The sequence below is a fragment of the Emiliania huxleyi genome (assembly GCF_000372725.1).
Source record: "Emiliania huxleyi CCMP1516 unplaced genomic scaffold EMIHUscaffold_407, whole genome shotgun sequence".
NCBI lineage: Eukaryota > Haptophyta > Isochrysidales > Noelaerhabdaceae > Emiliania > Emiliania huxleyi.
The window spans coordinates 46906-59782 of record NW_005198921.1 but is presented as its reverse complement, the minus strand read 5'-3'; the positions used below and the strand labels follow the sequence as shown (position 1 = coordinate 59782).

At 64.8% G+C, this 12877-nt stretch overlaps 3 protein-coding genes across 3 annotated transcripts; all 3 read right to left on the bottom strand.

Moving 5' to 3' along the window:
* Positions 1–465: 465 nt before the first annotated feature.
* Positions 466–1214, bottom strand: EMIHUDRAFT_244052 (hypothetical protein; the record flags this gene model as incomplete). The annotated part of the gene is made up of 3 exons (XM_005769917.1): positions 466–477; positions 575–1102; positions 1206–1214. 3 exons carry the CDS (start codon positions 1212–1214, stop codon positions 466–468), a joined length of 549 nt encoding a protein of 182 aa, XP_005769974.1.
* Positions 1215–1739: 525 nt separating this feature from the next.
* On the bottom strand, positions 1740–2456 carry EMIHUDRAFT_244051 (hypothetical protein; the record flags this gene model as incomplete). Its single annotated transcript, XM_005769916.1, has 1 exon — positions 1740–2456. The coding sequence occupies one exon, from the start codon at positions 2454–2456 to the stop codon at positions 1740–1742; it is 717 nt and encodes a 238-aa protein (XP_005769973.1).
* Positions 2457–8647: 6191 nt separating this feature from the next.
* EMIHUDRAFT_47108 (hypothetical protein) lies at positions 8648–9148 on the bottom strand (the record flags this gene model as incomplete). Its single annotated transcript, XM_005769915.1, has 2 exons — positions 8648–8812; positions 9029–9148. Coding segments are annotated over 2 exons (285 nt in total), but the record flags the coding sequence as incomplete, so codon positions are not given.
* Between the last annotated feature and the right edge of the window lie 3729 nt (positions 9149–12877).

Below are 12877 nucleotides of genomic sequence, written 5' to 3'. Positions count from 1 at the left end.
CTCACTCTCCTCCTCCTCCTCTTCCGTGGAAAAGAATTTTACAAAGAATTTACAACAAAAGGCGGTCGCACGACACGATTCACGACAGGCGAGGCGCGGGCGACGGCTTCCTCAGAAGCCGTCGCCCGCACCACACAGGAGCAGTCACACCACTCCCACCCCGGCGCCCACCCACTCTCCACCCCGACATCCCCACCCCACCCCACAACCCTTGCTAGGGTCTCACGCATTCTCCCCCCTGCCAGTAGCGCAGGCAGACCCCCCAAAGAGCCGAACAGCACTCTGGTGGCGGTGGAGGCGGCAACGACACGCCAGGCGGCAACGGTGGCAACGGCGGCGGCGGCGTTGGCGGCGGCGGCGGCGGGTTCAATGTGAGCCATCCAATCAAGGCATCCTCGTATGTCTTGCCGACGAAACCGATCGTAGGCGTGAGAGGGGAGTTCGGGTCCAGGCAGACGTCCAGCGTCAGCCCGATTGCTGCCACGCCCACCAGCGCCATCACAGACGGCCACCAGCGGACGTACTTGAATGCGACCGCTTGGATGACAGAAGCAAGGGCCCAACAAGGGGATACAATGACGAGGAATCGAATCGGAACGATGATGAATGAATACCAAATGAATACAATACAAGTGCCAATGTCGGAGCAGGAGTGTTCGTCCTCGAGAAACAGCTTCCAGATTCCAAACAGGGCGAGCGACGCGGCAGCCCACGTCGACGCCAGAGCGCCAACGACCATGACGAAGAGCGAGGAAATCGCGCACGCTGCGTTGGAGCTGAGTGCTCCACCACTGCGGCCAAACGTGGCGGCGGCCCTGTCTTTCCAGTTTGTCGTGAGGCACATGCGCGTCAGGCAGGTGGCCAGGAAGACGACACCACCAAGAAGCAGAGCCCCCGATAGCACGTAGATTGTCACCTCTAGAGGACGCTGCTGGTGCTCGGGCAGGAAATTGACAAGGATCAAGCAGGTCCAGAGCGGCGCAAGGAGCGTCAAGGCACCTCGCCGACGCAGCCGCTGGTCCTGGTATGACGCTTTCGCGGTCTCCTCGGAGACGCTGGGGCCGATCTGGACAGGAATTCCGTCGACGACGACGTCCTTCGCCTCGTGGGGAGGGGGAGGAGTCTCTCCGTGCGTGATCATCGTACTGGATGTCTTGGTCGTGCTGGGTGTCATGGACGCAACCCCGACGTGTAGTGTAACTCACTCCTAACATTAATGTACGTACTTTTAGCTTACTGGGAGAAAAGACACTACCCCCACCCCCCCCTCGCAAGGGGGATTGGATTGGATTAGATAGAAAGGCGAAGAAAGGCCAGGCTCGGTGAGTGAGCACAAACACACACACCAGGCCGGACGGGGGAAAGAAGGAAATGAAAAAGAAAACGCAGCCGTGTTGTTGGCGCTGCCGCTTTGAGAGTGCGCTTTCGCGCTTCTCATATAGCACAGCTGCAAGACCATCATCCACGATGGCCCATGCGTCGTAAGCGCAAGCGTGAAAACCTCGACAGTGGCTGCACGAGCCGAGAACGAGAGGGGGCACTGAGCGACGTCCCGGGGTGAGCTTTGCCGTGAAGTGTGGCGAGCCAGGTGTGCGCACACACTGTCTCGCTCATCGTCGCTGCACGGCTTTATATGATGCGGCGGCGCTGGTCAACGGTGAGCTCCTGAGCGCAACTTGAGTTGTGTCGCTTCTAAATTTGCCAAAAGCATACACGCAGCAAATCGTTTCGCGTGCGGCTCAAGCGAGGTGCTGAGAAAGGAAGTCGTGCGCGAGCTCCTGGCACTTGCGCGAGAACTGGTGGCCGTCGTGAGGCAGCTCGTGGAACGACAGCGACCCCTCCCCCTTCCCCTCGCCGCCCCGCTGCCAGTCGGCAAACAGGCGCGCGTTAGCCTGGCCATACGAGACGGGCGTCACCATGTCCTGCCCTCCGTGCGTGGCCAGCACCGGCACGCCGCGCAGCTGCTCCCGCGGCGCCGCCCTCTGCCCCAGCGGTGTGCTCGGCTGCAGCAGCTCGGGCATCAGCCGGCCGGAGAGCGCGAGCGCTCCGGCGATGAAGGAGGGCCGCGGCCACTTGCTCAGCAGCGCGGACCACGCGATCGTGGCGCCCTGCGACCAGCCGAGCAAATACACGCGCGCCGGGTCTGTCCCGAGCGCCTCTGGCGCCGCTTCGATGAAGTCAAAGAGCATGTCGGTCGCGGCGGCGATGCTGCTCTCCAGCGCCCGCGGCTCGGGCGCGGAGCTGTACCCCTCGAACCAGCGATAGCCACCATACGGTGCGCGGAGCGGGGCGCGCAGCGAGGCGACGACCGTGCCCTCCGGCGCCAGCGTCGCTAGAGGAAGCAGGCCCTCCTCGGTGTCGCCTGTGCCGTGGAGGAGGAGGAGGAGGGCGGGAGCAGCGCCGGGGCACGCACGGCCACCAACAGCGCGCTCTGGGTGCAGCCGGTGCGTGAGCATCGGCGGTCGATGTGGCGGTCGCAGAATTGAATTCTTTTTATGTGTTGCCCGCCCGCAGCCCCTGCCAACGTCCCCTACCCCCACGGAGCTGAACCCACACCAGGCCTGGCTCGATAGCTCCGGCGACACTTACATGGCCGGTCGACTCGCTGTCTCCCCCTCGCGCGCACGACCCCTGACTGACCCCCCCCCCCCCTCCCCCCTCTCCCGAGACTGTCGCCCTCGTCCTCTCGCCCAGCAGCTCGCCGTCGGTCGGGTCTTCCGGCTCTGCCACCCGAACCCGCCGGGGCTGCGCGAAGTGCAGCGCTGCCGCAAGACGGGCTTCCACCCGATCACCAGCGCAACGGGCAGGAGGCGGGCAACGGTGTCTACGAGCATGTCTCACACGTGGAGTGGCACACGGGGAGCAGCGCGCGCGTGGTGGACTTGCGGCGGCGGTGAGGGCGAGGCTCCCTCTGATGTCTGAAAAACGTGTGTCTGAAGTGTCAGACGTGAGCTTGTTGTGTACTTGCAAGTTCGGGGGCCGAACGAGAAAACTGTTCCAATTTTTTGAACGGTGAGACATCAGATCGTTGTGTGAGTTTGTAGAACTGTTCCGATGCCTACTCCTTCCCACCTCTCACTCTCTCCAGACTGAAAGGAACCAATCAGTCAGACAGTCAAATGTCAGTCAGTGTGACGCACATCGGTCATCGCTCTCGACGGGGCAGAGCAAACAGACATCCCTCCCTCTCACGGCACACCGGTCAGCCGTCAGGTGAACCGCTCACATTGAGCGAATTGCGTTGCCTCTGAAGAACACTGCCAGCACGACGCCGTCAGAAAGGCTCGATGCGGCTCACCGTTGACCAGCGCCGCCGCATCATACAGTGTGCCTGCTCGCCACACTTCGGCAAAGCTCACCGGGACGTCGCTCAGTGCCTCCTCTCGTTCTCGGCTCGTGCAGCCACTGTCGAGGTTTTCACGCTTGCGCTTGCTACGCATCGTGCTTTTTGATGCGTCTTGCAGCAGTGCTTTGAGGAGCGCGAAAGTGGCAGGCGCCAAGAAAGCTGCGTTTTCTTTTTTCGTAAGCGTGTACCTCTGTTCATCTTTCTACATACATACATGTACATGTACCTTGCCTAACCTGTGCCAGTCCGCGCCAGTCCGCGCCCTTGTCGTGCCAGTGTGTTGTGAGAGAGGCTTGTATTTCAAGAATTCTTTTTTGAGAGGCCTTTGCTGAACAGCACCGCCTTGTGGTCGATGGAGGCTCAGTTGTGCACCGACGTTGCAGTGGAGCTCCTCAAACACTCCATTCTGGGCTCAGGTGACTTTGCGCTGTCGAACGCAGTGGGTGCGTGCAAGACGCTCGGTCAGAGAACAATGCCTCAGCTGTGGTCGCCAAGGTGATGATGAGGAGCGGCATGACTTGAGGCAACGACGCAGGCGTTGCGGACAGGACCACGTGCGCCGCCGAGATGCCAAGCAGCGCGGCAAAGGTGCTGCGCAAGTACCCCTCGTCGAAGAGCGCTGCCTGGACTGTCCCACTCATCGTCACTCCAGAGTAGATGTGCTCGCCCGGAGCCAGAGGCGGCAGGGCCGGAAGTGCCGATTGAGGGGGCGGCGCGACCGTGATGGTGATCACCTTTGGCTGCTCGCTGATCTCGGCCGAAGGGTAGGTCTCCTGCAGACGAGGAAGCTCCCCTCGCCCAGAGCATCCACAACATCCCCTTCGACAGTCACCCTCACCTTGCCGTTGCCGAGGTCCTCGACGGAAATCTGGCCGACGGCGGGGAGCGGCGTGGCGTTAGCCGCCTCCAGCGCGGCCACCACGGCGCTCTTGAGCGCGTTCGAGTCCACAAGCTCAAGGACAAACTCGGTGGCCGGCCGGGTGGGGTTGTACTGGCTGACATCGGCCAACCGCCGCCCGCCCGCTCCGCCGAGTTCAAGGACAAAGACTGTGGCCGGGATGTTCACCTCGCCCGGGTTCAGCGGCAGCGGCGAGAGGAGAGGCGGAGGAGGCGGCGGGGACGGCCGAGACGGCGGCGGCGGCGGCGGTGGGCACGCCGTGGCTTCCTCGGCGAGGCGGCGCGCAAACTCCCGTGCCTCCGTCATGTCCTGGCCGGGCTCCACCTCAAGCGACGTGGCGCGCGCAACGAGCCGGGCCTCCTTCTTTGCCTCGAAGCGCGAGAAGGCCCCGTCGGTCTCAAAGGGCGAGGGCACCTGGTACATCTCGCCCGTGCCCTCGATGGCGCCCTCAGCCTGCGCCGACGTCGTGAAGGTGCCCGCCTCGGGGTAGACGTCGAGTCGGCCGACACGCGGAGAGGAGTCGGCAAAGCTCTGGCCAATCAGACCGTGCGCGATGAGAGGGGCCTTCCTGCGGGGAGAGTACGAGAGCTCGAGGTCGAGCCGGTGCAGCGGCCCCGCGACTCGGTCGTGGATATGGTCGCCGTGGATAACGAGCTCCCACGGCGCCGAGTCGGTGTTGGTGCCAAACGGGTTGATTGCGATGGTTGCGGTGGAGCTCTTGGTCGAGGTGCGCACGCCGCTGCAGTTCTTCTCCATTTTGGGCCCGAGTCGGAAGCCGTGGCCGCCGCAGGAGCCCCTGACATTGCCCCAGGCCCAGTTCTGCTGATTGAGTTCGGAGGCGATGTAGCTGACGTATGCCCATTTGCACTGAGGGGGAAGATCGGGGGTCAGGGATCTAGGGGAGATCAGGGGTCGGGGATCTAGGGGAGAGGGGCTACAGGGCGAGGGCCCACCTGCGTCTTGCCGGCGACGAGGGTGCCAACGTGGGCTTCGGTCATGAAGGTGCCGTTGACAAGCAGCTGCCCGTCACGTAGGGTGTAGAGCGCCTCCTCCAGGCGCACGTTGATGCTCAGCCCTGGAGCGGACAAGTAGTTGTACAGCGAGTTGTGCTTGCCCCTGAAGTCGGCGCGACCGCCGTTGGCGAGGTCCCACAGTGTGGGTCCTTGATCGCCTTGGCCACATACTTGCCCGCGCAGGGGTCAGACTCTGAGTCCGGATCGAGCCCTTGCGAGGCGCCAGCCAATTACTCTCGCACTGTGACCTTCAACGGATGCCAATTACGGTGGGATAGCTGCTACAGTGGGATCTTCAACGAGAAGCCTGCCTTCTTGATTGCCAAGGAATCGAGAAGGACTCCCCTTGCCGACCAGCTGCGCGAGTACAAGGAGGAGTCTGTGGAGGGCAAGCCGAATTTTATTCGCCGAATATGCCAAGGGGTATTACGAGATCCGCGTCATGCCTACCTACGTTTGTTTGAGAATGATGTGTATCTGAGCGAGCCGACCCGCCGTCGAGATTCTTTCTTCCATGTCCTACGTACCTGTTGAGTGTTGTGAGTCTTTTAGTAAACTTCAGCGCGGGTTCCGCCGGGTCAAGCCACACGCTAACCCGGCTCGCACGGCGGGTCAGGCGTGCAGCAGAGACGTCACCGACGAGTTGGTCCGCGTGCCTCCTCGTGTCCCGTACCGTGTTCTCACACATCCATAAACTCACTTTGGCCTCACTGAAGCGATGCCTGGACGCACCGCACCCTCTATGGGTCTAGAGTACTGACGTAAGGGCGTGAGGTCGTGGAGGCGAACACACACGAAACTGCACACTGCAGTGCACCGGTCGCCGTCGCACAAGGCTGGGTCAGTTGAATAGCAACAACGACACATCTCCCTTCACACCTCCCTTCCTTCCCGACTCCACCACCACTACAGCTCTGGCCACATCAATCGTCGTCATCGGAGTCATCAAAGTTGGGCAGCGGCATCACCACCGTCTCATCCGCTGAGAATCCACGTGCCGCCCGCTCCGCCGCGTCCATCCAACCCGCCGATGTCTCGCGCTCACCGCCGCCGTCGTCGCCGCGGCCGCTCTCTGCGAGTGCGGCGCCGTTGATGCCGCAGTCAGCACCGCTCGTAGACGCGTCGTCCGCCGCACCCAGAGGTGCCAGACCCGCAAGGCCACCTGCGGTGAGCGGCGAGGCAGAGGGGGCGGCGCTCGGACTCCTGGAGGGCGCGGAGCTTGGCGAGCTAGACGGCGACGCCATCGGCTGGCTCGAGGGATGTGTGTGTGTGTGTGTGTGTGTGTGTGTGTGTGTGTGTGTGTGTGTGTGTGTGTGTGTGTGTGTGTGTGTGTGTGTGATGCGATCACAGGAGGAAGGCTCTGTCTGAAGTGTGACTCAGATCAGACGAGGGCGAGCAAGCGGGCGCGGCGGTAGGACCACCGGTGGTGCGGGTGGTGGTGACGCCACCTGATGTGGCCATCGCCATGAGCGCCGTCTGACCGACGGCAGCCTCCGCCGCCAACTCCGAGACCCGCGCGTGCAGCGCCTCGAGAGACATTGCCGCCGCCTCGTGCTGGCAGACGAGAGCGCGCAGCTGCCCGACGAGGGCGTCCGCGGCCGGCGAGGCGGAGGACGAAGGCGGGGACGAGAGCGGGAGCGAGGGGGGGAGATAGGGGGGCGGTGGTGGCGGCGACGCTGCTTCGCCAACGACAGCGTCGTCAACGGCAGCGTCGTCAAACACGAGCTCATCAATGAAGACGATGAGCACGTAGCGGATGCCGCGCGTGACTGCGGCGGCGCCGTGCGGCAGCTGGCCGCACGAGCAGAGGCAATCGCCGCGGCCAGCGCGGTAGCAACGGTCGAGCGGTGGCGCGAAGACGGTGCCGCCTTCAGGGGGTGTGAGGCAGGCGGTAGGGCGCGAGGCAGACGGCGAGGCATGAGGCGGAAACTGGGACGCTCTAGGCAATCGGCGGGGGTGCTGCCTGCTGCTGCCTCACTGCCGACTACTGACTACTGCCCACTGCTGTCTACTGCTGTCTACTGCCCACTGCTGTCTACTGCTGTCTACTGCCCACTGCTGTCTACTGCTGTCTACTGCCCACTGCTGTCTACTGCTGTCTACTGCCCACTGCTGTCTACTGGCTGCAAAGCACCGCATATCAGTGCGTCGACTTCACCGGGATGTGTGCAATCGCTCCGGAGCCTTCTCCCCCGCCCTCACCGCATCCACCGCCTTCGCCCTCGCCTCCACCATCTGCGTCCCCCTCGCCGCCCCCCTCCGCCTCGCCCTGCCTCACTGCCGACTACTGCCTACTGCCCACTGCTGTCTACTGCTGTCTACTGCTGTCTACTGCCCACTGCTGTCTACTGCTGTCTTCTGCTGGCTACTCCTGCCCACTACTATTCCTGCCTTACTGCCTACTCGCGTCTACTACTGCCCCCACCCCCGTCAAAGTCGGCGGGGTCAGAGAGCAGCAGCACGCAGTTGAGCAGCGTGCCGTCTCTATGGATGCCCAGCCCCGCCTGCCGCGGTGCCGCCAAGTACAGGTACTCACCGCCTTGTCGTGAACTAGCTGCTCTAATGCGAGAGAGAGAGAGGGAGAGGGAGAGGGAGGGGGGAAGGGAGATGAACTAGCTGCGAATGCGAGAGAGAGGGAGAGGGAGAGGGGGAGAGAGAGGGAAAGGGAGAGAGTCTCACACACAGGCAGACAACAGAGAGGGGGGCGGCTTGTGCGATTACGGATCCCGGCCTGCCGCGGCGCCGCCGCCGCCGTCGCGTGCGTCCCTTGCGCGTCGGCGGGCGCACCGTCGGCGGGAGGTGGAGCTGCAGCGGCCTCGTACTTTACGACGAACGCTTCCCGAATGCGGAGCGGCGCGGTGGCGTAGCGGCGGCGCATCGTCGGGAGCACGGTGCCGTCGAGGAGGGAGCGCAGCGCCTACGTTGCGGTGGAGACGCGGGCATCAGGGCGAACGCAGTTGAAGCACACGCACACGCAGTAGAAGCACGGCCGAGTACGGCCAAGTACAGCCGAATGCGCGTCCTCTCGAGCGGTACTTGGAGGACGAGAACGCGTGTGCACACGCAGCTTCTAGGGCGCAGTGCCGCGTACTGAGCCCTCGGCACGACGTGTAGTGGCATGTCGACTGTCGAATGGTAGCGGTGGCGGGACGACAGCCAGCCGCGGCGCGCCGCGACGCCCTCCGCCGCGGCGATCAGACTGCGGCAGCCGTCGTCGCTCAGCAGCCCGTCGAGCGTGAACGGCGTCTGCAACAGAGGCCGCCCGTCGATGCAGCGGCGCCGCCTCGCGCGCTCCCGCACCGCCATCCCCTCCACCAGCTCGAGGCCGCGTAGCTCCTGCTCGGTGGGTACCTCGCTCGCGCCGCCGCCGCAACGCGTTGCCCACGACGAGATCTGGGCGGCGACAGCGTGGTGGCCGCGGCGGCACGCCATCTGGAACGGCGTGGCCCCTTGCCAGTCCTCTGCGCTGTGCGGCGCGTCGGCGGCCAGGAGGAGAGAGACGATGGCGCTCTGGCCCGAGGCGGCCGCCAGGTGGAGCGGCGTTCGCCCTCCGGGCTCGTGAAGGGAGCTCACCTAACTCAAGGGAGCTCCTAACTCGCTGCATGTAGTAGCGATGAGCTCACTAGCTAGAGCTCACACTAGAGGCCGTCCTCGCATTCGCCCTGGGACCCAGCGCTGACTTCTGACTGTCGCCGCTGTCTCTCCCTTCTCGACTGTCTGTGCTTGTGCGTCTTGGGTCCGTGGTTGTGTTTTTGTGTGAAGGGAGCTCACGTCGCGTGTACTGCGGTCGACTGCCGCGCCGCAAGCGAGCAGCGCTGCAGAGAGGCGGCGCAAGCCCATGTTTGCCGCAAAGTGCAGCGCGGTGAAGCCGTCGGCGTCCTCGGCGTCGATGCCGGCGGCGCAAGGGTCGTGCCATGCAGCTGGTTGGTGTCCAGACAGACACTGGTCCGATGGCGGAGAAGTTGCACTGCCTTGGAGATTGTCCGTGGAGACGGCGGCGTCGGAGGCGGTGGCGCCGCCGGTGGGTGTGGCGCCGCCGGGATGCGAGGCGCGAGGCGGTGCGAGGGCGGCGAGGGCGGCGAGGGCACAGGCCTCGAGGCCTACGGGAAGGTGACGCACACATCTCAACACACGCGGTGGTGGGCCAAAACAATTTGCAGCCGTTGCAGCTCGTGGCCTTCGCGTGCGAGGTAGAGGAGCGCGGGCTCGCCGCCTATCCAGCGGTGGTCGCCACTCGCGCCCTCGTCTCGACCCTCCTCCGCTTCCGCCTCCTCCTGCCCGCTGGGCGTCTTGCCCGCACCGCTGCCGCCGTCGCCGTCGCGCAGGTGCGTGCCCAGACGGGGCAGCAGCGCACGAAGCGCCCGAGTGGCGATCCAGTCGTTGGCGGAGCGCAGCTCCGCAGCTGCCTCGATGAACGAAACCGCCGCCGGCGCCGGCGGGGGCGGTGAGGCCGGCGGGGGGTGTGGCGGTGGCTGCTGCTGCGGCGGCTGCGCGGGCGCGTCGCCAAAAGGCAACTCGAGCCCGAGGGTGCGCACGATGAGCAGCGATGGCACGTGGGGCGCGTCGGAGGGGTCAGCTCGAGCTGGCCGCGTGGGCGGCGGCGGCAAGCCACGCACTCGGAGTGGCGGGTGGAAGAACGGGAAGCCGAGGCCGAGAGTTCGCCAGCCGGGCGTGGCGTCACAGAGAGAGCGCCGCGGCACGAAGCCGACCTTGAGACTCCGCCAACCAGCCGCGTCGGGCTCAGCGGACGCCTCTGGAGCCACGGGCACCGCCTGCACCGCCTGCCCAAAGTGGGCGACGGCCGCGTTGGAGAGCGACGCGGCGAGCTGCGGCGGCAGCGTCGCGGCCTCTGCCGGCCGGTGGCCCAGCCAGACGTTGACGAGCAGCGAGATGCGCACGTACGGCGCGGCGCTCGGCGCCTGCATGTCGTGCAGCGCGCCGTGCAAGAGGCGGCCGTCGAACGCGAGGTGCTTGCCGGGCACCGGGTGCGAGAGGTGTGCGCAGCACGCGCCAGCCCGCACCGCACGGCCGTGCGCGTCCGCAACGGCGGGGAGGACGACTGTCGGCGCGCCGCTCGAGCCGAGGTAGGTGACGGTCGCCAGCCATGGAGGAAGGTGCTCGCCGCTCGCGCGCTTGTGGAGCTCGTCGGAGTCCCAGTGCAGCGCGATGGTCGGCGAGCCGTCAGAGCCGCGCACTTGGATCCAGAACTCGGCGCCGCGCACCGGCGGAGAGTCGGCGCTCACCTCGCTGCCAGCGTGGAAGCGCAGGACCGCCAACGCGAGCTGTTCGAGCGAGCAGCGCGGCGTGCTTTCGGCGTCGATCCAGAATGTCTCGCCCGGCGCCTTCTCCTTGAGCAGCATGGCGTCTGCCTTGAGCGGCGTGAGGTGCTGTGCAGGGATGACGCCGTGCCATGCGCGCACAGAAGCTGAGCCCGGACGCGCCGCGCCGCGAAGGAATCTGCCGTGTGGCGACGGTTCCGTGTCGTCCTCCTCCGGATCATAATCCATCGCGTCGAGGTCGAGCGCGCCGAGGTTGGTCATTTCCGTTTCGGCGCGAGGCTAGCAACGCCGCACGTATGGCTGATCGGCACGGCTGCTTGGCCAATGCGTCGCCAATGGCAACGCATTCGGTCAACAGTCGAAAGAATTCGGAGGTGAGTTCTCGAGGTTCTCGAGGTGGATATCCTTTGGCCGCGTTGGGTAGCGAGAATTCGGAGGTGAGTAAAATGGGCGGCGCTCTCATGGGTGGATCCCAGCCCCTGTCTGTAACACACGTGTCACCAAGATATTCAAATACGGCTGCTTGGCCGGGCCTCGAAAGAATTTTACAGCGACTCTCTCGCACAACACTGGGCACGGGTGAAGGAAGAGGGGGAGAACGACTCCGAGGAGGACGAACCAGTGGAAATCCCGTTGTCAGCCGAGGACGGAGCTGCGCCGAAAGGCGCAAGAAGCAGCGAGAACAAGGGACCGGCAGGCGGCGGCGGCGTCGCAGAACGAGGCAGAGGAGAGCGACGCGACAGAAGAAGAAGCGACAAGGGAGAGAACGACGAGAGTGGGACGACCGCGAGGTGGCATGAAGGTTGCAGCGAGAATCGGCGAGAGACTGCGAAGAGAGATAGGAAGAGGCGGACGCCCAAGGGTGGGCGACGGCTAGCGCACCACACCCCTCTCCTTAAAATCCCTGTGTGGTGGCGGCGTGCCGTCCTCCCATCCCTCCCTTGGGTTGTCCGTTTTCTTTCTTTCTTTTAGCAGACAGGCTCGACACAGGTGCGAACTGGCGCGTGCTAGTCCTAACTATCACAGGCACACCAGAAAGAAAGCAGAAAGAAAGAAAACAGAGACGTCAAGGGAGGGACCAGGGAGACTGAAAGAGCTAGACACCGCAGGACGCTGCTGCTGCTGCCGCTACTACACTACTACTGCTGATGCTGCGCTGCGGCGGCTGTTGACGCTAGACACCAACCCCGCCCCGCCCGCCCGCCCACCCTCCCGCCCGCCCACCCGCCCGCCCTCCCGCCCATCCGCCCTCCCGCCCGCCACCCGCCCACCCAACCACCCACGCCCGTCAACATTACCACAACCATACATAGGCGCTCGATACCCCCTCTCGCTGCCTACTCGCTGCCTCTGGGGAGGAGGGGAAGACGTAGGGCGCGCGCCACTGCGCTCGCCGTAACCGAGGCCCCTCCCCGAAAGGCAAGTATTAGACCCATGAAATCCGAGACCCCTGCCCCCCGCCCCGACCCCCCCACCCCCTTGCTCCCCTCCCCCCCTCGGGAGGGCCGAAGAGAGGCGCCCGTGGGGACCCCACAATTCCCTTCCCCCCTCGGAGGGGGCCGGACGAGGCGTACCCCGTGGGCCCCGCTCTTTCCCTCGCATAGCGGCCACTCTTCGGATCGCTGGTCGAGCGACCCGGGGGATGCCCCGCGCGCCTGACCCAGGCGCGAAAAACGAATCTGCGAGGCGAGGCCGCTCACGCGGCCCGATGGGAAGGAACGGGGCGAGCCCCCTCCAACCCACCCGCGCTAGGTCTCGGGGGACGAAGGGGTCACACCCGACGACCTCGGGAACTAGCCGGGGCAGTCGGAGAAGTGGCAACTCCGTGCACTGACGGTCGGCCGCCAGAAAACACGCCTCCGTGGCTCGGGTTACAGGACCAATCCTCGCTACCCAACGCGGCCAAAGGATATCCACCTCGAGAACCTCGAGAGGAGGGATGGGAGGACGGCACGCCGCCACCACACAGGGATTTTAAGGTCCTCCGGGCCCCTTTAGGGAGGCAAACCCTGGCCGGCCCCTAGAACCCCAGGTAAGGCCCAGGTGTGGCCTAGGGCATCAGAAGGGACCAAGAGGAGTCCAGTCTGAGCCCTAGAGCCCATGTCTTTGCCCCCGAAGGTCGCGTTCAAATGCCCGGAACGGACGTTACAGTGGTGTCCGGCCGGCGCGATCACCGAGCTGTGACGCTCAGGGAAGAGACTGATGAGGTGCTGGTTTCTTTGCCCAGGGCTGGCCTTCCCCCCAGGCTGGATCAGCTGAGCAAGGTTTGGGGAGCATCCTATATTAGGATCTTCAGATATTTTGACGGATGACCGAAATCACCCCGTTTTTGCCCATTTTC